Here is a 21,521-nt window from a genome sequence, read left to right as displayed (position 1 = left end):
GTCCTGGGATCGAGCCCCACATCAGGCTTCCTGCTCCAAGGGAAGCCTGCTTCTCCCTCTCCCACTCCTCCCTGCTTGTGTTCCCTCTCTTGCTGTGTCTCTCTCTGTCAAATAAATAAATAAAATCTTTTTTAAAAAATATTTTATTTATTTATTTATTTGACAGAGAGAGAGAGAACAAGCAGGGGGAGCAGCAGAGGGAGAGGGAGAAGCAGGCTCCCTGCCCAGCAGGGAGCCCGATGCAGAGCTCGATCCCAGGATACTGGGATCGTGACCTGAGCTGAAGGCAGGCTCATGACTGAGCCACTCAGGCACCCACAAAAATCTTTAATATGTTTGGATAATAGTCCATGTAATTGAAGTGAGGAAGACCTATTTTCAAAGTCTGTAACGTTTATTCTTCTTATCTCTTTTTGTCTAAGCCTTTATTCCAAGATAAAGTATCTGTTCGCTTTGAGAAAGTACAACGCTTTCATCTGCAAGCCCCTCACAATAATTAGCTCCAAGGGTCAATGTTTGTTCCTTTTTGTGGTTTCTATGAGAACACCAGTAGAAGCTGTATAAGCAACGTGGAGGGCAGCAGCATTATTTATTTGAAAAGGGGGAAAATATTTTTTTTTTTTTTAGCCCAGGGAGAGTGAAATATTCAAACATGATTGTGGATACTTTGAGAACAAGGTAATGTTCCTCAACTAATTTTGGCATGAGCCACTTTAAACATAACTGCATTCATTAATGCACTCTAAAATAGAAAATCATATGTAACCTGAGAGAGGGCTTCTCAAAGATGGATTATTTGTAGTAGAATGCTAAGTGCCATTAAACAAGGAGTCCATTACGAGATGAAGATGATGATGATGATAACAATGGTGGGAAGAAGGAGAATAAGGATGAGAATGGAAGCAAAGATAAAGGAGGACAGAGCAATTACAGACAAGAAGAAGAAGAGTTGAAAATGGAGGAGAAGGAAGAGTTTCTCAACTCCAGTAGTACTCATGACTTGGACTTAAACTCTTCTGTGAAATGGTAAGACATCTGAGCTTTTTTTTTTTTTTTTATGGTAAATCTCCTGGCACACTTTGGCATTTCCTTGGAAAAACTTCTTCTTCAAAACAACGGGTTGGCAGGAGGGAAAGAAGGAAGGGGGCGGAAATCGGAGGGGGAGACGAACCACGAGAGACGATGGACTCTGAAAAACAAACCGAGGGTTCTAGAGGGGAGGGGGTCGGGGGATGGGTTAGCCTGGTGATGGGTATTAAAGAGGGCACATTCTGCGTGGAGCACTGGGTGGTATGAACAAACAATGAATCATGGAACACTACATCAGAAACTAATGATGTGATGTATGGTGATTAACATAACATAATAAAAAAAGAAAAAAAAAAGAATGGGTTGGGAAGGGGAGGTAAAGCAGAAATAAATCCCAAACTTTAAGAGCCTCCTTAACCCATTCCCTCAAGATGAGGTTGACAAAAGAGGGTTGGACCTAGAAGACCTGAAGTCCATATGATCTAGAAGAACTTACAGCATCTACTTGAATCTGTATTTCTTTGTGGATAAAATCAGGGAATATTGCTCATGATCATATCATCATCTAAGCTTATAATAGTAAAGGTGAAATGAGCTAAAATTCCTTACAAACTGTAAAGTATGGTTTTACAAATGGAAAGAAGCCATGTGATTGTGGCTAAGGGAGCAGAGAGAGAAGTAAAGCTTAGTAATTTTTATTTTCTACTGTACTTCTCAAAGTACGAAGGAAACAAAATTGGTAGAAGATGGTGAGGGCAGAGACTAATGAAAATAAGACAGATTTGCATATAATTTAGACACTAACTGCTCATGAGGGGTCTGGAGAATTGTGGGGCAACTGTGGCTTGAGTTTATGTTTTGATAGTAATTGGCCTGTGGAAATAAGTAGGTGAGTCTGTTCCAACAGTATGCTGCTGGGCTCTCTGAAGGTCAGAGAAGAATATCTGCCCTACACACTGGTGGAGAGACTTAAGGGCCAGACTTAAATGTCCATGACCTTCTCCTCAATTGTTCTATTACCAAGCAAGTCAAGGCCCTCATCAACTTTCTCTAACCAAACCTGCCCTTCCCCCACCTGCCTATACTCCTGCCGTATTAGTATAACTTTAGAGAAACATCCAGCTAGGGACTTCTATGTCCCTCTGGCTGCCACTTAGGTTCAAAGGGAGTAGGCTTGCTTTCCTCCTTTGTTTTCTTAAAAACTCACTTATTACCTGACATTTCAAGCATTTAACTATTTCACTTTTGAGAGGCCCGTAGACCCAAACACTTCATTTTGCCAATGACCCACAGAAAACAGGGATAATTGGGCCCCGAGGGAAAGCACTTGGAGAGTCTCTCACTAATGGATCTCCTCCTCCATGCAAAGCAAAGGCATTGTCCACTCTTCATTGTTGTGTTTATAATTTTACAGCCTCTCCTGCCACCGCCCAGCTACCTGACAGCTGAGTATTATAAACAGTTGTCCTATCTACCCTGTAGTCCAATCCTGGCTGAGAGGAAGTAGCCCTTGAATGGAGAATTTACCTAGGATTCTGACTTATCTATAAAACAGAGTCCTGTGTGTTCCTTTGCCCAGGGAGAGAGATGGAAGGAACAAATATTAGTGGTAGTTGGTACCTCCAGTCTACCCCAAGGAAAACCAATGCCAGCAAAGTGGAAACCAACTTCTCCTTTGTTCTGAAAAACCATTCACTGCTAATTGGGAAAGAAATTCAATGGCTTGTGCAATCCAGAAACACATATTTTTATTAATGAGATTGCCCCCTAAACCTCAAGAGATCTGGTTTTCACAAAAGCAGCCTGTATTTGTTCTCCAAAGCTATTTATGCCTAATTACAGAGGAAATTCACTTGTATGGTAGGGAAGCACATTTTCACCTAATAAGGAAAAAGAAAAGATCTAAGCAAAACGTTTGCTTTTAACAAGATTACTTCAGCTAATGAGCATCTTATTATGAATTTTAATGAAAATAAAAGCAATAACAGAAAGTGAAAAAAATTAAAAGGGATTACAAAAGTCCTGTTGTTACACAGAAAACTTAAAGGAATTAAGCAAGGTCATAAGAGGCATCATTAATACACGACTTTATGTTCTGAACTTGGGTTTGTGAGAAACCTACCTGTTGAGGTAAAGACATTTTCAAGTCCATTATCCAGAAAATGTCACTTACACATGTATTTTTTTCCTCTTCAGCACAGCAATAAAACTCTTCAACACATTTGATGTGGATTTTTCCTATTCAAAAGAGATTGAACAACCCTGCTTCTCATTTAAACACATACATCACTCTTAAAATACAGAGAAACTTTCTTTCCCACGTTCAAGGTCATTGGTGGTATTTTTCTTAGAAACATTGTTAAATACAAACATGAGGCGATCAAAGGAACCATTGTCTGCCCTTTTGTTTTTTTTTCTTCTCCAAATGAAAACATTTATGAAAATATTTAGGTGGGTAAGTCGACTATTGAAATTGTAATGTTCCTGAAGTATTGATTGGGCTTAATTTATTCACATAAGTTTCAAGCCATTCGAAGCCCTGTTTCTCTGCCAGAAAAACAGAGCTGTTATTGTACCATCTGGTTTGCATGAGGAATCTCTTGGCATCTCTTAACTGCACATTTTATAAATGCTAAATCCCAGATGGCATTACATTGTAACAGTGGAGAGTTTTATAAAGGTTTCCAAAAACAAATTCTTTAAAATGTGAATGCTGGATAGTCTAAGCAGGGCCCATGAATTTAAATTCTACACTCCAATCAACTGGCTCTGTTAGCTAGACAAATTTTCTTTCTCTTTTTGCCCTTTCCCCTCTCTATTAATTACTGGCTCTGTGAATTGAAGACATCAATCAATAAAATCATATGACCTGAATCCTTACCCAAAGCTTAAGTTCTTATAAAAATTGCAAGAACAATGATCACTGGAAAACCTGTGTCAGCTGCCATTTTGTTTCAAGATGGCAGAATTTACCACAAGGGAGGTATGTTATAGCACCCATTAGCAGATCATCAAATACCATCAAAACCATTCAACTCTCTCAAAGCTGATAGTTGGATGGGAAACCAGGCAAATGTGAACACCGTGCATTGTGTTGAAACAAAACTCTAATACAGTAGTGGTTAAGAACATAGATTCTTAGGTTAGAGACTGATGGACACTAAACCAGAAATTAGATTCCATCACTAATTTTGGCAGATTACTTCTGAGCTTCAATTTCCTCACCAGTAAAATGAAGAGAAAACTCCACAGAGTATTGCAAGTAATATTATTTACAGATTATTTACAGGGTTGTTGCAAGTAACTAGAGTTAGTAATTGTAAAATACTTCACATGGTGGTGTGGTGTGTAATCATTACTCAATGAATGTAAATTAGTAGTCATCCTACTGGAAATAGAAGCAGAAGTAGAGTAGAAGCAGTAGTAGGGGGAGCCTTCTTTAGGTCAATCATAGATGTATAATTACTGCATTTTCTTGAAACTTCTCTTTCCTCCGCATTTTTCTCTTCAGTAACATCAACAACTAGGACTTGGGTTTTTTGGTCCTATCCCTTACCATGGTACAGTAAAAAGAGTACATATTTTATAGTCACACAGAGTTGTATTTCAATCTGAGAATATGTATTTGTCTTCTAGTGGGCTACCACAACAAAGTGCCTCAAGCTGGGTGGCTGAGCCAACAGAATTTTTTTCCTATAATTCTGGAAGTTAGAAATCTGAAATCAAAGTGTCAGCAGGGTTGGGTCCTTCTGAGGGCTGTGGGGGACTGTTCTGGGCAGCTCTCCTCACCTTGTAGATGGCTATCTCCTCCCTGTGTCTTCACATTGTCTTTCCTCGGTGTAGGCCTCTGTCCAAATTTCCTCTCCTTCTAAGGACACCAGTCATACTGCATTAGGGCCCACCCTAATGATCTCAGTTTCAGTTAAATTAGAGGCTCTACCTCTAAATACAAAAAGAGCAAGGCTTTCCACCACATTCAGTTGGTCAAACCAGCCAGATTCAAGGGGGAATGAAGGGCACAGGGAAGAAGCTACCCTCAAGGGGCACCTGGGTGGCTCAGTCGTTAAGCGTCTGCCTTCAGCTCAGGTCATGATCCCAGGGTCCTGGGATCGAGCCCCGCATCGGGCTCCCTGCTCGGCGGGAAGCCTGCTTCTCCCTCTCCCAATCCCCCTGCTTGTGTTCCCTCTCTCACTGTCTCTCTGTCAAATAAATAAATAAAATCTTTAAAAAAATAAATAAAAATTAAAAATAAATAAAATAATAATAAAAATTAAAAAAAATAAGCTGACCTCAAAACATATTGTTAAGAGATGGGAGTAGAGGTAGAGGTGGAAGATTGTGACTTTTCCAACAGATCTCCACATCAGCTTCAGAATTTTAATATCAACTAAAAGGAATATGCTGCATTGCTAAGGAGATCTTTTCTCTATTTCTGTGGGAACAACTGCCCTAGCTTCTACCTATGAAGTAATCTGTGTTTATACTTTTAGCAAATGGGTTTTTATTTAGAACTTCTGAGCCTTTTCTGTCCTCCATTTCCCTAAGCGTCCCTATCTTTATATTTACAGGTCGATGAAGCTTCGTATGCCTTTGTCCCAGTTCTTTCTGAGCCCATGACTATCAGGAGGCTTATTCAACTTGGATCTGTCTAAAGAACCAGAGGGGAAAATGACATTAACACTGTATAGTTACACTGTTAAAGGAACTACCATATGATGTTCAAGAACATTCTCATTGACACAATCTAATTTATTTTCTCAAGTTAAATTCATATCTGACATTTGAAAGCTATTTTAAGCTGTATTAGCATAGTTGGTAGAAGTTTCTAGACTTCTTATTTATCTTACACTGCTAAATTCTAATTAATGCCATCTTGTTCTTCTAAAGCTAACTGAAACTGCAAGAGAAGCACGGAGTTTTAAAACACCCCCTCATACACACACACACACAGAAAGAGACAAAAAGAGAAAGAGAAAATCATAACGAATTAGAAAGAGCTTGGGAATGGACATCAGGACCTACTTTATCACTGGAGCTCTGCTGCTAACTTTCTAGATGATCTTGAGCAAGTTACCAAACCTCTTAGGCATCATTTCTTCATTTTACAATAGGGATATGGACTTTAGAAGCCTCATGAGCCAAATCCACTCACTTGGGTGTTAATACCTTTATACTAGGAAGTGTGAACCCATGAGCCTTTGATCCTATGGCTTCCACTGATCACTTAAATACAACTCAGATCTACTGTTACTGCTGTTATCACTTTATTTTAATTGTTATATTATCACCAAGACAATTCAATCAATACAGAAAAAAATAAGTCAGAAAAACAGGAGTTTCCCACCTCCTTATTCCTATGGATGATATAGTACATATATTTACAACCAGTAGTAGAAAGAGAGCACAAACCAATCACGACAACAGTTGTAAATGGCGAGCATAGCCTGACTGGGCTGGACTGCCTGATTACCTGCACGGTCTCCTCCCCTGGGTAACATGGTTAGCTCTCTGGAAATGCCTTCCTGGATTTTCAATGCAAATACACGTTTATATACCCATGCACAGACACATAAATATACAGACATACACGTAGTTTTTTTCTTTTTTTTAAGTAAAATATGAAAACATACTAATTATACACCTCTAAAACTCCAATTTCATTGTGGACATCTTCAGTATCAGCATCCACAGATCCACCTGAATCCACAGATTCATTTCAGTATCTGAAGATATTCAGTTTATCTAACCATCTTCTGATGATAACATTTAGGTTGTCTTCAATTAATATGTTTATATTGTAGAAAATAAGAAGCTTGGAATTTAAGAATTGTAAACTGTTGCTTATAAGAACTGTTTTCAGAAGTAAGGAGGGCACCTGCCCAAATAAGACAACAACACTGCCTTGTTCTTATGCATAACAACCTAAAATTCAAGAAATGCCTGGTGATTAGCAAGCGGTAAGTCACCTCAAGGACCCTCTGGGAGAGACCCACTCAGAGAAAGGGAATACCTTGTAGTGATTAGCAAAGTGTGCTAATGAAATTAGTCTCTGGTGTGTTCACCACCTTCACCAGCGCCCACAGTGGTCCTCCTCTCCATGCTTCCTGCTCAGGGCTTTTGTGCTGCCCCTTAGTCTCACAGAACCCCCAGTTTGGGGCTGAGACCAGAGCTGCCCTTTCTAAAGCAAGACCTAACACTCTAGAGAAAAAGCACAGTATGGGGGCCAGGGGGGAAGAGAACTTGGGGGCGGGGCCTCAGAAGGTGGAGCAACACATCAGCCTATTGCCTCTCTCACCACCTTCTTACCAGGTCTCTCTGAATCTTCCCCCCACACTCCATGCTCTCCTGCCTTCCCATCACAGCCTTAACCCATCATGGTGGAATACCTTCACATCTGCAGAAAAGGTGTCACTTTTTGGAAACTGTACTTCAGAGGAAAGGAGTAACTAATGCTATCGTGCCTCTGCTCAGAATCTAAATCCTGTCACCATCTCTACTCCCAGAGACTTGTTTGTCCTGACTTTTGCTCCAGCTCCCCAATTCCATATAACATAATGGGTTAATTCCCACGAAGAAGTTAACTGCTAGCAACCACTCATTTTCTTGCCTCCCTCCCTCCAGGTATTTGCCAAATTTCCTTGATCTTAAGACTCACCTGTGGTGCTTGTTAAACAATACATCCACCCAGGACCCTCCCCTGGAGAGCCTGATTCCACAGCTTTTGGGTGAGACCCAGGAATTTGTGCTGTTAATGAGAACCCCATGTGATGTTTTAATCAAGGAATTTGGGGAAATACTACTCTAACCTACAATTGTATTTCAGACACCTATAACAGGGAGTGGAAATTACTCCTAAGGTTACACCACAAAGACAACACATAAATCAATAATTGCAAATGTGACCCCATGACTTGCACAGAATTTGAACACTAATCACCTATTAATAGAACATGGGTATTAAGGAGGGCACGTACTGCATGGAGCACTGGGTGTTATATGAAAACAATGAATCATGGATCACTACATCAAAAACTAATGATGTATTGTATGGTTACTAACATAATATAATAAAATAAAATTTAAAAAAACATGGGTTGCAGACATCTAGGTGTCTCAAATTGCAGTGAGAGATGCTGAAAAGATATGTTGATTGGGCCTTAGAAAATCTGAGTTCTCAACATGGCTCTGACAGTCAGTTGTCAACAGGCTGGGGTAAGTTGCTTTGCCTCAGTTTCCCCATGTGTAAACTCCCAACTGGTACACAATATGACATTCTTATTTAGATCACTATGCTCTTTGACCCAGAATTTCTACCTCCAGGAATTCATCCCAAGGGTTAAGCAGGGAAATATACAAGAATGTCCATCATATTATGGTTTATGATGATGAAAAATTGGAAACTTTTGTAATGTCTATCATTAGGAACAGTTAAACACTGATTTATCTAGACATTGAACATGATGCAACCTTAAAAATGGTAATGGAGATCTTTATGTTTGATATAGAAAATGTCCATGACATGTAAAATAGTAAAAGCAGGTTATGAAACAGAACTTAAACTTTGATCCCACATTATTGGTTTTAAGTGTGTGTGGTGTTTGTATAAAAAGTCCATAAAGTTACATATCTAAATATTAGCAGTGGCAAGATTACAGGTGACTTTTTCCTTTTCTCTATATCCTTCTATAATTGTCTGAATTTTTTGCAGTATGCTTAAAATTTATACTTGGGGGAAATAATATATCATCTATTTTCTGTAAAGGTACTGCATGCACGTTGCCAGAGTAATGTCCACCATAGCCAGAAGGCTAGGGGTTACATAAAGGAAAGGTGATATGAACAAGAGATATTCTTTCCTCAATAAAACCCACCGTCTTCTTTCTCTCTACATTGGAGTTATAAATACTTTGCCCAGAGAAACTAATTTTGCCCAGTGTTATGGAAAAAAACACCAATTCATTCACCTGGAGCCAATTTCAGGGAACTCTGGTTTCATGGCAGGTCCGCGGAGCACCTGGTAGAATAACCGAAACCCAAGTGTCAGAAAAGGCAGAACTATGCTTCCTTCAGGCCTTCCAGAAAGTCTCACCTGTCCCAAATCCCTCCCTCTCAGCTGGGAGGGCTGGAGAAGACTCAGGTGTCTCCAATGGGAGAGGGCAGGGTCACATCCTGTTTTCTGCTATAAAAAAAAAAAAGCACAGAGGAGCCCACCCACCTACCTGGTTGATTTGGTGATATATTTGGCCATGGCGTGCAGACAGAAAGGAGATGGTGGGAGTCCCTCAAGCTGGTTTAGTGCGGATTGGAGGTGAGTAATCCTGGCAGCAGAGGGAGGGGACACAATGGCTTTATCTGCTGAAATTCATTCCTCCTTAACTCTCTCCAAATCTCCTTTTAGCACCTACAGGTCACTTTCTTTATTCTTCATCCTTGTGACTTCAGTGAACTCAGTAGGTGTTATTCAACTGGGGAATCCTGCCTTCCCAGGTATGCCTGTTGGGGGAGGGGAAATGCCCTTAGCATCTCTAAAACAGGTTGCAACTAGATAGCCAGGAAACCTAAACGTGGCTCAGATAATCTCCACTCACCCCCTTTCTTACCTTGACCAAGTCAATAAATTTTTCCATTGCTTACCTAGCGCTTGCTATACTAGCTAAACAAAAGATCTTGCAAAACACCTGTACTACTTTTTACTCCCTCATTGCTCAAGCTGTATGGTATCCAAAGAACAGCAAAACACAATGCTAAGCGCCCATCTTCAGGAGCAATCATTTTCAAATACAAACTCCTGCTTAAGGAAAGCATCAGCATAACAGACAAAATTGGAGCTGTTCCACTTATAAGAGCTTTTCAAACTTTCACCTGAGCGGGAGGATGTAGAGTAGCAGATTATAGGTAGAATTTAGCCTTTAAAAAGGGTCCTTTGGCTTATGTGGGGCATTTTATTTGAGGTTTAAGTAATCTCTACACTCAACGCGGGGCTCGAACTCATGACCCTAAGATCAAGAGTCTCTCATGCTCTTCCGACTGAGCCAGCCAGGTGCTCCACTTAGGACATTTTTTTTAAACTTCAAGTTGAAAAGTCTTTAGACAGAACATTTGTTCTCCAATTCTTCACAGACCTACCATCCCCACCTCCATCAGCTTCACTGTCAAGGTTCTAGCCTGGTCCCTGTATGCATGGTTAAACCTAGACTAGAACTTCAGAAAGCCCCAGGCATTTAACTGGGGCCTTTCTTACAGCTTCTTGCACGATAGTTATATCTTTTTCCACCAATCTGTGAGCTCCTTGAGGGTGGGGGTCAAGCTTTGCCTCTCTCAAATGGTATCCTTCCTTGATGCCTATTGGAGAAGAGGTGCCTCCATACACTTCTGTAGGAATCCTGCCTCCTGCAGCTCAGAGATACCCTAAATGCTTCCTTTGCTCTTCAGGTACTGTCATTTGCTATGAAAATAGAATGGAAGTGGAATTTCCAAGGAATCTGGGCACCAAAAAATGGCATGCATCTGTGGTGGGTAGGTAATGTGTATATTCTTATCTTAGTCTTAGTAGAAAGCCCTTGGCTCAAGGCTAGCCCCATTTTTCAGGTGAACAGAATACATAGTTGGGAGCAACTCGCATCCAATTCCCATGATACCCTAGGGGTCCCTGATTTGCATGATGTCACCAAGAGTGGAAGACCTTGTCTTTCCTTAGAAACTTGTCTTATCTCAGAATCCCCTGGGAAATTTTTAGTTGCAAATCACAGCATCTCTCAAAGCTTGGGTTATATCACCCACATGGGACAATAAAAAGGGAAGTGATTTAAAGTAGCTTAGAAATGGATTGGCAGTCTTGGCTATGTAGCTTTGGTTTACTTTGTCACTGAAATGTACTTTTTGGCCCTTTGCTCTGGCTTCTGTAGATCCCTTTAGTTTTGAATTGTTGAACTGCACTTCTATCCTGGACCCAGAAAAACTCACCCTGAAGGCCCCGTTTGAGACCTGTGCCAGGAGAGTAGTAAGTAATCGCTTTGAGGAGTGATTTGGGAGGTAGTATCCTAGTAGTTACTACTAGTAACCCTACTAGCTAAGGATATAGGCTTGAGGGTAGAGCATTTATTCTCAACCAGGGGTGGTTAATGTGCCTGGTGGTGGTAGTTGGTTGTTTTTTGTTGTTTTTTTTTCCTTTTTGTTTTGTTTTTGCTTTCTGTTTTGTCTGCCCAGGGGATATTTGGCAATGTTTGGAGACCTTTTAAAGACCTTTTTGGTCTGCCACAGCTGGAGTGGGGGGCTGTCTATACAAGCTGAAGCTGCTGCTAAATAGCCTACATTGTAAAGGGTGGCCCCCTTTAAATGCCAATAATGCTGAGGTTGAGAAACCCTGAAGTTGGGGCCTTGGTGCGAGTCTTGGCCTTACCACTATCTAGTTGAGATCTCTAGCAAGAGAGCTAACCTTTCTAAGCCTTTGCTTGTTCGTTGGAAAAGGGGGATTATCGTACCCTCTCCAAAGGGTATCTAAAGATGAATGATAAGATGCAGATGAAGAACTTGTCACAGCAACAAGATACAACAAATGCTCAAAATGAGCTATTTTGATCTGTAACCTCCATGGGAAATGGAAGGCTATTTTGGTGCTGGCAAACAGAACTGCTATGCTATAAAAACAGGTGTGGGAAGGCAAGCAGCAGCTGAGCAATAGGGTTTTCTCTATTGCCAAGCAACGGTACTGCCTAATCAGGGTTATTGGGAGCAGTAAAAAGAAACCCGCCAAGCAGTTCTCAAGCTTGTAGTGCACAAAGAATCACTTGGGGAATTTGGAAGGTATAGACTTAGTTTATTTAGCTCATGACTTAGGTCTGAGGTACATGGTAGAAATCTGTTTAACTGGCCACTTAATCTAATTCCATGGTGCATATCTTTGGTAATTTTTTCCTTTCTCGAATAGCCCTTACCAACTTTTAGAGAGCTTAGAGTTGCTTTCCTGTAGAACAGTGGTCTGCAAACTAAAACCTGTGGATGGCCACATGTAGCCCATGGTATGCACATGTGCATGTGTGTAATGGTCCTTGAGCTAAGAATGGTTAGGTTTTAAAGGACTTAAAATAAATATATGCTAGAAATAATGTGGCCTAAAAAAAGCCTAAGATATTAATATGTTAGAGAAAGGGTGGCTGTCCCTTGAAACTATAAGTTCCCTAAACCAGGGGAAATACCAAAGTTGGCTCTGCCCAGCACCCAGAACAATGGCTGCTACATAGGTACTCAATACATGTTTGAATGACTTGGGTAGAGGCCCCAAATTAGCTAGAACCATGATATTCAGACAAAGGTAAATGGCAAGAAGAACTCAAATAGAACTCCAATCCCTGAAGCTCAAGGAGCTATTTGCTGCCAAGACAGGAGTATTCCTGGGATATCTAAAAGGGTTAGCTCTAGAGTCTGTTGATAGAGGAATGAGGTACCTTCCAGAGCCTGTGGTACTGGTAACCTCAAGAATTTTGCCACTCAGCTGGGTCCAATGGTATTATGGAATTGCCTTTCCCCGCAGAGGTCCCAGCACTTAACTCTTCTTACCATGCCATTTACACAGTTTGGCCAGCACCAGGTGACCATCAGTCTCACAGACAACAGTACTACTTCAAGACATATGGCTTTCATATATCCGATCAGCTGTCCAGTTGTGCAAGCAGAAGAAACCCATGAGCATGCAGGATCCACTATCTGCACAAAGGATTCCATGTCTGTGAGTGAAGCAGGCTGACCGCTTCTCATGGCTACTATAAGGGAAATGTGGTGGTCCACACAGAGCTGGGGTTAGGAACAGGATCAGGATTACAATCCTGTATTCACTACTAATTTGTTGAGTGGCTTTGGATTGATTTCTTAACCACACTGAGCCTTTGTTTCCAAGTCCAAAATAGGGGACAATAATATAGGTGGTATAACAATAAAAAAATTTTAAAAATTAAAAAATATCTTATATGTGGCACTGAGAATTTAGAGGGTATATACAGTGCTCAGCACACCATACCTAGCAGTAGAAAAGATTCCATTGGTAGCTGCAATCACATTAATAATCATTTGACAAACTGAATAGCTGTCATGCCCCAGGTTCTATGCCAGATGATAGCATATAGTAAAAAAGCAAAACATTCCATTTACATATTCAGGAATTTTATAGTCTAACATAACTAATATTGATAATGGACAAAAAATATATTCATACTTTGTTATAACAATGATAGAACTGCATGGCTTGACCTAAATCTTGATTCCTATGGACAAAGGTAAAAAATGTGCATCTAAGAATCCATTGTCTTAACTTAAAACTGGAAGGGAGCTTAGATCTTCCAATTGCCTTACGGCATCAGAAGCTCAGAGATGAAATGATACCTGAGGGCACAGCTAGTTTTCTTGACTGGGCGTGTGCCTTTTCTTAGTATGTGCCACAACCAGGCCTCTTGGTGTAACTACACAGCAGTTCCTCTGGGCGTTTTGCACATAGTGTCAGGTAGCGTGATTTCAGAAACTTGCTCCTCCAATTCAAAGCCTCACATCATGGTTTCTTTTCTTCCAGTTTACCTTTAATGTTGTTCCTGGCATGGCTGATGAAAATGCGGTATGGAAGTAACTTTTTAAATTACAGACCTAAGTAACCTTTAGTTTATAGTAAAGGTAACCTAACTTCAATCCTGACTTAAAATATTGAATATGGGATGTCTGGGTGGCTCAGTTGGTTAAGCGTCTGCCTTTGGCTCAGGTCATGATCCCAGAGTTCTGGGATTGAGTCCCGCATCGGGCTCCTTGCTCAGTGGGGAGCCGCCTCCTCCCTCTGCCTGCGGTTCCCCCTGCTTGTGTGTGTGTTCTCTCTCTCTGACAAAATATTAAAAATAAATAAAAAATGACAAATAGTCTTAGGGTTAAGGTGAGCACCAGCCCTCTAAATGAAACTTCTGTCTTTAGAAACCCAAGACTCTGAGATGGATCATGGAGGTTAGTGATGGTGTAAAAGTCCAAACTCTGACTTTTAAGGAGGCCATGACACAAGGATATAATTTCTTCTTTGATAAGAACAAGCTAAGCATCCAAATGTCATTCAATGCCACTGGAGTGACTCACTACGTGGTAGGTGTGAATCTTCTTGTACCACCACCCAAGCATAGACCAGTATTTCTAAGTCCAAGTGTCCTCTCAACCATGTCTTCAAATGAACTGAGAATACAATTGATTTCACAGGTATCTTAATGCCTGCCATGTGCTAAGCCCTGCACTGAGGACTAAAGATACAAGGGTGAACAAAACAGACCTGTTCTTCCCATAGATGTATAATCGTTCTATAATGTGATAGAGGGTGGTATTAAGTCTTCTATGAATTAAGGTGTTCTGTTTTATCCTTTTCCTATAATATGGTTCTACTGTAGGAATTGGTGCTTTTGGGGCCAACAATCAAGACATGAAGTTAATGAGTTAATGAACAGGTCCTGGCACCTAAGCAAGCACTTACATGTCAGCCATTTTAACAAGAACAGTCCTGTTACACATTGAGTATAAACTGCACGCAGAGTCCTGTAAACCTTTTCTGAGTGCTGTTACCATAAAATCAGCTTTTGCTCACATCTGCCTAGAAATCACCTACAGGTCCTACCATTAGACAACACTAACTTGACAGGTGTTCTAGTTTTAAAATCTTGTAATCATAACACCTGATGAACAGTACCTGGACAAAATGCTTAAATTCTACTCGGGCCAAAATAGTGCCCTATACTTGAGAATATGTTTGCCCTGATGATTCTTCTAGCATTGGTTAGAAATTCAAGTAAACGGATGTCTTTAAAAATGTTTCTCCCTCCACCCCACCCTCAGCAAGGTAACAGTCACCTCTACACAGCACCTGTGAAATTGATACAAGAATCTCTTGGGCAGAAGCTCATCTTAACAACACAAATGCTTTGTTTGTCAGGTAAGGCCCTAGGAAAGGGCAATTCCAGTTGTGGGAGACACTGTTATGGGGACTAAAGCTGATCATAGGCATTGTGTCGGCCATTCCTTCTAGATCCCGTGACCTGTAATGCCACACATGTGACGCTCACCATACCAGAGTTTCCTGGGAAGCTAACATCTGTGAGCTTTGAAAACAGGAACTTTGCTGTAAGCCAGCTGCATGACCATGGGATCGAGAAGGAAAAATCCAAGGGCTTGAGATTGCACTTCAGCAAAACTCTTCTCAAAATGAAAGTATGTTCTTATCATGAACCACTGAGCTTTATGGAAGCCTGGCTTGAAGCACAGTCTTTAGGATACAGCTGATGACCATAAATTCTAACTGTCCATATAATGGATTCAAACTCGGAAAGGCCTCAGTTGATCACTTTGCCTAAGTGAATTATCAAGTAACTGAAAATCACTCTCAAACACCAAGCTTCTTTGAACCACTGCAATGAAAGTTTTCTTTTTTTTTCCCTCAGTTCATTGAACTGCTTTTAAGTCGTTAATGATGACCCTCTTAACGCCCTATTAAAAATAGGACAGCTTGATCCAAACAAAAGCGTCCTCAACTGTTCTCACTGAGGCCATTCTTGACAGATGCAATTGCCAGGGACAGCAGAGAGTAATCTTATGTCGGGGTATGTGTGTTTTGCAATAACATCTGACAACATTTGTAGAGTCCTTTTTACTCAGACCTGGCTTGGCAGAGGACTCGGCTCTTTGCAATCGGATCTGTTAATTCAGGCTTTAGTGTCTAGTACAAAGAGCATGCTGAGCTGGGTATTTCAGGGCATGAGTTCAAAGCAATAAATTTTCTGCCTAGGAAGTCATCCTGATCTGGAGAAGTGATAGGCTCTCTTCTGGTTTAAAGGGAAACCCGATTAATTCTGGAGTGTGCCCTACAGGTATACAGTGTACTACCTGCCTCACTGTGGGCTATTCTGGGCCCCCAGGGCTGTGGCTGCTAATCAAAATTCTTGTCTCATTTCAGTCCTCTGAAAAATGCCTACCCAATCAGTTCTACTTAGCTTCACTCAAGCTGACCTTTGCCTTTAAAGTGGAGACTGTGTCCATGGTGGTTTATCCCGAGTGTGTCTGTGAGTCACCGGTTTCTATAGGTACGAAACATTTTGTCCCTTAGCTCTTGTGTATATGGGAAAACAGTTTCAGACACTGTATTGCTTATACTCTGAGGAAACTGATCAGATCAGAAATCTCAGTGTAGCTGCTATAACAGAGCCTGAAGAAAACACCTTCAAAATATACATACGGGTAGATCTCGCTGTAACGGATCCATGTTTAAGTAGCCTGGATATGTTCTGCATTAGGAGCCTGAGCCCACCACCTAAATAAGATTGATTCCAACCTGTAACTAGAAGGCCTACAAAAGTTTAAAAGACTGCCCCCAAATGCCTACAGATTCCTCAAGGACGTGGAGTAGGTATTTTTTTGTTCAGTATTGGCTCTGCCCCTGTGCTTCTCTTACTTAACCTGTATCCAGTCAAGCCAATGGGAAAAACTAGCTCCTTCATCAACTACCCTCCCACCCTGCATTCCCTTCCCCAAACCAATCAGGATTTGTGAGTCTTGTAAGAAGGGACATAATGACACAAGACATTACACTTGAAGCCATAATCTGACCCTCAACTCACTTTAGCCCCTCAAGGTTTTCTCACAGGTCTCTTCATCCACACTTGAAGGTTAGTAGATGACCATTAACATGGCAAACATGTTTCTTTAAATTCTTATCTAGTTATAGGTGACCTGTGCACCCAGGATGGGTTTATGGATGTCAAGGTCTACAGCCACCAAACAAAACCAGCTCTAAACTTGAATACCCTCAGGGTGGGAGACTCGTCCTGCCGACCTACCTTCAAGGTTCCATCTCAAGGGCTGACACTGTTTCACATCCCCCTGAATGGATGCGGAACAAGATATAAGGTGAGTGCCAGCAGATTATGAGGTGTTAAGACTGGACTGTAAGATCACTGGTCACCCACTTCTAACCTTTCTCTAATTTTAAGTTCAAGGATGACAAAGTCATTTATGAAAATGAAATACATGCTCTCTGGGCGGATCTCCCTCCACGCACAATTTCCAGAGATAGTGAATTCAGGTGTGATGCAATTGCTACTTAAGCTCCACATTAAGTTAAAGCCATCTTCTAACCTAAAATTCATCTTACCACCTCACCCCTCCCCCCATTTGTTACAGAATGACTGTGAGGTGCCATTACAGCAGAGATGACCTGCTAATAAAGACCGATGTCCAAAGTCTTCCTCCTCCAATGGCCTCAGTGAGGCCAGGTCCACTTGCCTTGAGCCTGCAAACCTACCCAGGTGAGACCTCACAACCTAAGAAGTCCTGCTTAAAGACTTTCAGGGAAATCTTGCCTGGACTTTCTGATGCTGCCAGACTAATGGAGCACTAGTGATGCTTTAGCTCCTACTGCCACCATCAACAGCTTGAGTACTGAGGATGTTTCCATTCCATTTCAGATAAATCCTACCTTCGACCTTATGGGGACAGGGAGTACCCTGTGGTGAGATACCTCCGCCAACCAATTTACCTGGAACTAAGAGTCCTTAATAGGTCTGATCCCAACATCAAGCTGGTCTTAGATGATTGCTGGGCAACATCCACCATGGACCCAGACTCCCTCCCCCAGTGGAATATAATCACAGATGGGTAGGTATTCTCAACCCATAAGGTAGCTCAGCTAATCAAAAATTGTCAGTGAAGGGGCATCTGGCTGTCTTAGTCAGCAGAGCATGTGACTCCTGATCCTGGTTGTAAGTTCAAGCCCCATGTTGGGGGTAAGGATTATTTAAAACAACAAACAAAAAAACAAAAAAACAAAACCAAAAAAACAAACAAAACAACAAACTTTTAGAAACAAAATTGACATGAAGAGATAAAACCCTCTTGGGTTTCAGAAGAGCACTCTGTAACAAAGGCCCTGATCTTTGTGTTCATTAGTAACCAGTCCCTAGTCCAATAGCATGATTCATGCTTTCCTCTTACCTTTGAATTTAAAAGAATCGGATCCTCCCCAAGGATGTCTGGCTCTAACACTCTTGATCTGGAGAGACTAGATCTCCAGTTCCTATTCTACCACATGCCCCGTGTGGTGCTATGTACTCCACATGCATTATTTGAACCTCACCACTCTGTGAAATATACTAGCCACCTCACTTCATGAAGAAACCCATGCTTGCTGCTTAAATAACTAGCCCAAAGTAATATTTAGTAAATGGTGGGATTTGAAAGCCTATCTGACTCTAGCCTGAAGACCATAATGCTATTAAGTTGTAACTACACACACTCATGAATTGGTATTTGTCCTGGGAGCTCTGCCTGCAGGCATCTGCACCTGGATGGAAACTGCACATTACCTTCCTTGAAGCTGTTGTAATCTGTTGCTAAGCACTTGAACTCCAGGTACACGGCTGTGCCAGGATTATGTGTAGCCCCACCTTACATGCAATTTTCCTTACAGCTATCATCAACTGCCATCAAAGAGATAAAGTAGCAGGAGTTCTCTATCTTTGTCACGGACCTATACTAACTGCCTGGGACATACTAGGCACTCAGATGAGTAGGAAAAATTAAACCAGTGAGAAGAACTACATACAACACTTGTAGCTCCTGATAGGTTTAGCTGGCAAACAAATAGGTACTTAAATTGTATCACTGTAGGCTAGAAAAATAGAACTGGCATGTATAACCCATGACTTGATATTGTTGGATAGGCCACGTCAGAAAGTATATTAAAGGCACAGATAGAAGGTAGAACAGTTTGAATGGTGTTAGAATATATGTGGATGAATTTGGGCAAGTGTTGAGTCAAACTTGGGGCAGGGGGGCCAGGGGGTGGGTTGGATAATGTGGCTGATGTTCTTCCTTGGTGTGTGCCTCCCAGCTGTGAATACAACCTGGACAATTACAGAACCACCTTCCATCCAGTTGGTTCCTCCGTGACATATCCTAATCACTATCAGAGGTTTGATGTGAAGACCTTTGCCTTTGTATCACAGGCCCAAGTGCTCTCTAGCCTGGTAAGCGATTAAGTCACCCGGGACAGGTTGAATGTTAGTGCATCGGTTCTACTTCACTCTTGTTCTATTTCCAGGTCTACTTCCACTGCAGTGCGTTAATCTGCAATCAACTCTCTCCTGATTCCCCTCTGTGTTCTGTGACTTGCCCTGTCTCATCCAGACAGCGACGAGGTAAAAATTTCAAGTCCTTGTTACTGTGAGTCCTCAAAGCAAGCCTTATCCTTTCAGAATTGGAAGCTTTAAGAATGAGGGCTGTGGGGTACCTGGCTGGCTCAGTCAGTAGAGCCTATGACTCTTGATCTTGGACTGGTAGGTTTGAGCCCCATGTGTGGTGTAGAGTTCACATAAAATAAAGGAAAAAATTGAGGGCTTCGTTAGGACTCTTCACGTATTCCAAGAAACCTTCTCAGCCCAGTCCACCCTGCCCATATGATAAGGCTGAGATGGCAAGTTCTTGATCAGACTTTGGGCAAGTTTGGTTTTGCACATGGACTGGAGCCTGATCTTTTGCAGAGATGACTCTGAAAAGTTACTGTTGTGGAGTCTAGGTGGACTGGGAACTTAGTCTTCTTGGGCTATTCTTGGAGAGTTTATCCTGTTTTTACAGGAAAGTATATGCCCTCTCCTGCAAAGGTGGGGAAAACCCACATAGAGCCGGGGACTCGGCGGAGATGTGCTCTAAGAAATCCATCGGCACACCTCTCTCTACTGGTCACTATTCCAGAGGTCAGACACTAACTCCATTTTCTGTCCCCAGCCACGGGCACCACTGAAGAGAAAATGATAGTAAGTCTCCCAGGACCCATCCTCCTGTTGTCAGATGGCTCTTCACTCAGAGGTATGGATTTAAAGCCTAGGGTACTTCCTGGACTCAAGTTCTTAGATTTATATTTAAATTTAACTATGCACAAATAATACATGCTTACAGTAATCCTAAGTAATAAAACAATGAGTCTGTCTTCCTAGCCATACCTTTAAGTCTCTTGTGTCCTTGTCCAAAAATCCCCCTTTAAAAAAAAGATCTTTTAACACAAGTGGAATCCTCATATGTTCTACCTACTTGCTGTATGTTTTTTTAACTTGTTAGAACCACTTAATCTGTATGGAGAACTACCTCACTGCTAATAGCTATATCAGATTCCATCTACATGGCTCTATCTTAGCCACAGTCCTCATTCTTGGGTATCTAGTTTACTTCCAGTTTTGTCACTAATGCCATAGTAGAATGCTCTTAAATCTTAGCCTACTACACAAATTTGGGATTTTTTTTTTTTTTTTTAAGATTTTAGAACACAAACTGGAGGGGCAGGGAGACTGGGGGGAGAGAATCTCAAGCAGACTTTGGCTGAGCACAGAGCCCAACTTGTGGGCTCTAACTCAAGACCCTGAGATCACAACCTGAGCCAAAACCAAGAGTCAGACACTTAACCAACTGAAACACGCAGGCGCTTCCAGGAGATATCTTTCTAGAAGTGAAACTATTAGGTCAGAGGGCATGTGCCTTACTACTGCCAAACTTTAGTCTGTACTAGATTGTGTTCCTGTTAATATCCCATATCTTCATCCCAGATGGTCTTAATTATAGGCCTACAATTTGAAAGTAAGCTGTCTTAAATCCCTAACAACCTGCAAGAAGTCATGCACTTGGGACCATCTCTATGAGTGCCATAATGTTAAATAGGCTGAAACGGGTTCTTTCCTGCTGTTGACTCATCTGATTGTAGATTAATAAAAGCAAGTAGGAAGTGGGAACAGCCGCGGGAGCAGAGCAGAGAGGAGGAGTTTGGCTCAAAGAGTAGACTATATTCCTGGTTGTAAGCTTTCCAAATGAGTCCTTTGAGGCTTAATCTCCCTTCTCTGGGGAGCCTCAGGCTTTGACTTAGGCCTTTTGATTTAAATGATCTTAAGACTTGAATGTCTGCTTCCTTCCCAGATGCTGTGGACTCGAAAGGGCACTGGGCTGCCGGATATGTTGCTTTTAAGACTGTGGTGGCTGTGGGTGGCTTAGCAGGCCTGGTGGCAACTCTAGGCCTCATTAGCTACCTGCACAAGAAAAGAACCATGATGTTAAATCACTAAGGATTTTCAAATAAAGTGGTTGAAGTAAGCTGCCTGCTTTTACCTCATTAAACTTACATGGAGTTCAAGGATGGCTTCTTACGGTCACACTTGTAGAGGGAAGGTAGAATCTTTCCACAATCCTAATGGGCTTTGGCTGTGTAGATGCGAATAAGGAAATTCAGGACTTAATTGCTTCCTGTCCTTCAGCTTTCTCTGACCTCCCCTCCCAAAACTGGCAGTGCCAGAAAACTCAACCAGCATGGGTCTTAGCTACAGTCCAGCTCTGGGGCTGCCTTTAGACGACTAGTCTTTCACCCCTCCATTCATATATGCAAGATGTGGAGACAAGAGGTCACCCTTAGTCACTAGAAGGGCAGAGTAACCAGGTGTTCCCAAGGAATTAAT

General features: G+C 41.6%; 1 protein-coding gene across 4 annotated transcripts in view; it reads left to right on the top strand.

Moving 5' to 3' along the window:
* ZP2 (zona pellucida glycoprotein 2) overlaps positions 1-21,162 on the top strand; it is a 35,225-nt gene extending 14,063 nt beyond the window's left edge. Inside the window, exons 2-20 of one of the 4 annotated variants that reach the window (XM_027612145.1) lie at positions 5,598-6,986; positions 9,031-9,337; positions 9,428-9,516; positions 10,462-10,545; positions 10,935-11,029; positions 12,602-12,754; positions 13,589-13,630; positions 13,975-14,136; positions 14,875-14,971; positions 15,065-15,246; positions 15,989-16,115; positions 16,751-16,938; positions 17,022-17,113; positions 17,212-17,336; positions 17,496-17,685; positions 18,920-19,055; positions 19,130-19,226; positions 19,813-19,893; positions 20,989-21,162. In XM_027612145.1, the coding sequence (XP_027467946.1) occupies positions 9,087-9,337; positions 9,428-9,516; positions 10,462-10,545; positions 10,935-11,029; positions 12,602-12,754; positions 13,589-13,630; positions 13,975-14,136; positions 14,875-14,971; positions 15,065-15,246; positions 15,989-16,115; positions 16,751-16,938; positions 17,022-17,113; positions 17,212-17,336; positions 17,496-17,685; positions 18,920-19,055; positions 19,130-19,226; positions 19,813-19,893; positions 20,989-21,134 (2,337 nt within the window). In that variant the 5' untranslated portion in view covers positions 5,598-6,986; positions 9,031-9,086 and the 3' untranslated portion in view covers positions 21,135-21,162. The remainder of the gene's footprint in view (positions 1-5,597; positions 6,987-9,030; positions 9,338-9,427; positions 9,517-10,461; positions 10,546-10,934; positions 11,030-12,601; positions 12,755-13,588; positions 13,631-13,974; positions 14,137-14,874; positions 14,972-15,064; positions 15,247-15,988; positions 16,116-16,750; positions 16,939-17,021; positions 17,114-17,211; positions 17,337-17,495; positions 17,686-18,919; positions 19,056-19,129; positions 19,227-19,812; positions 19,894-20,988) is intronic. The other 3 variants (XM_027612146.1, XM_027612147.1, XM_027612148.1) reach the window with 3 other exon arrangements.
* Positions 21,163-21,521: the final 359 nt, after the last annotated feature.

This window comes from Zalophus californianus, chromosome 10, assembly GCF_009762305.2.
Source record: "Zalophus californianus isolate mZalCal1 chromosome 10, mZalCal1.pri.v2, whole genome shotgun sequence".
NCBI classification, from domain to species: Eukaryota; Metazoa; Chordata; class Mammalia; order Carnivora; family Otariidae; genus Zalophus; species Zalophus californianus.
This window is presented reverse-complemented; position numbering and strand designations above follow the sequence as displayed.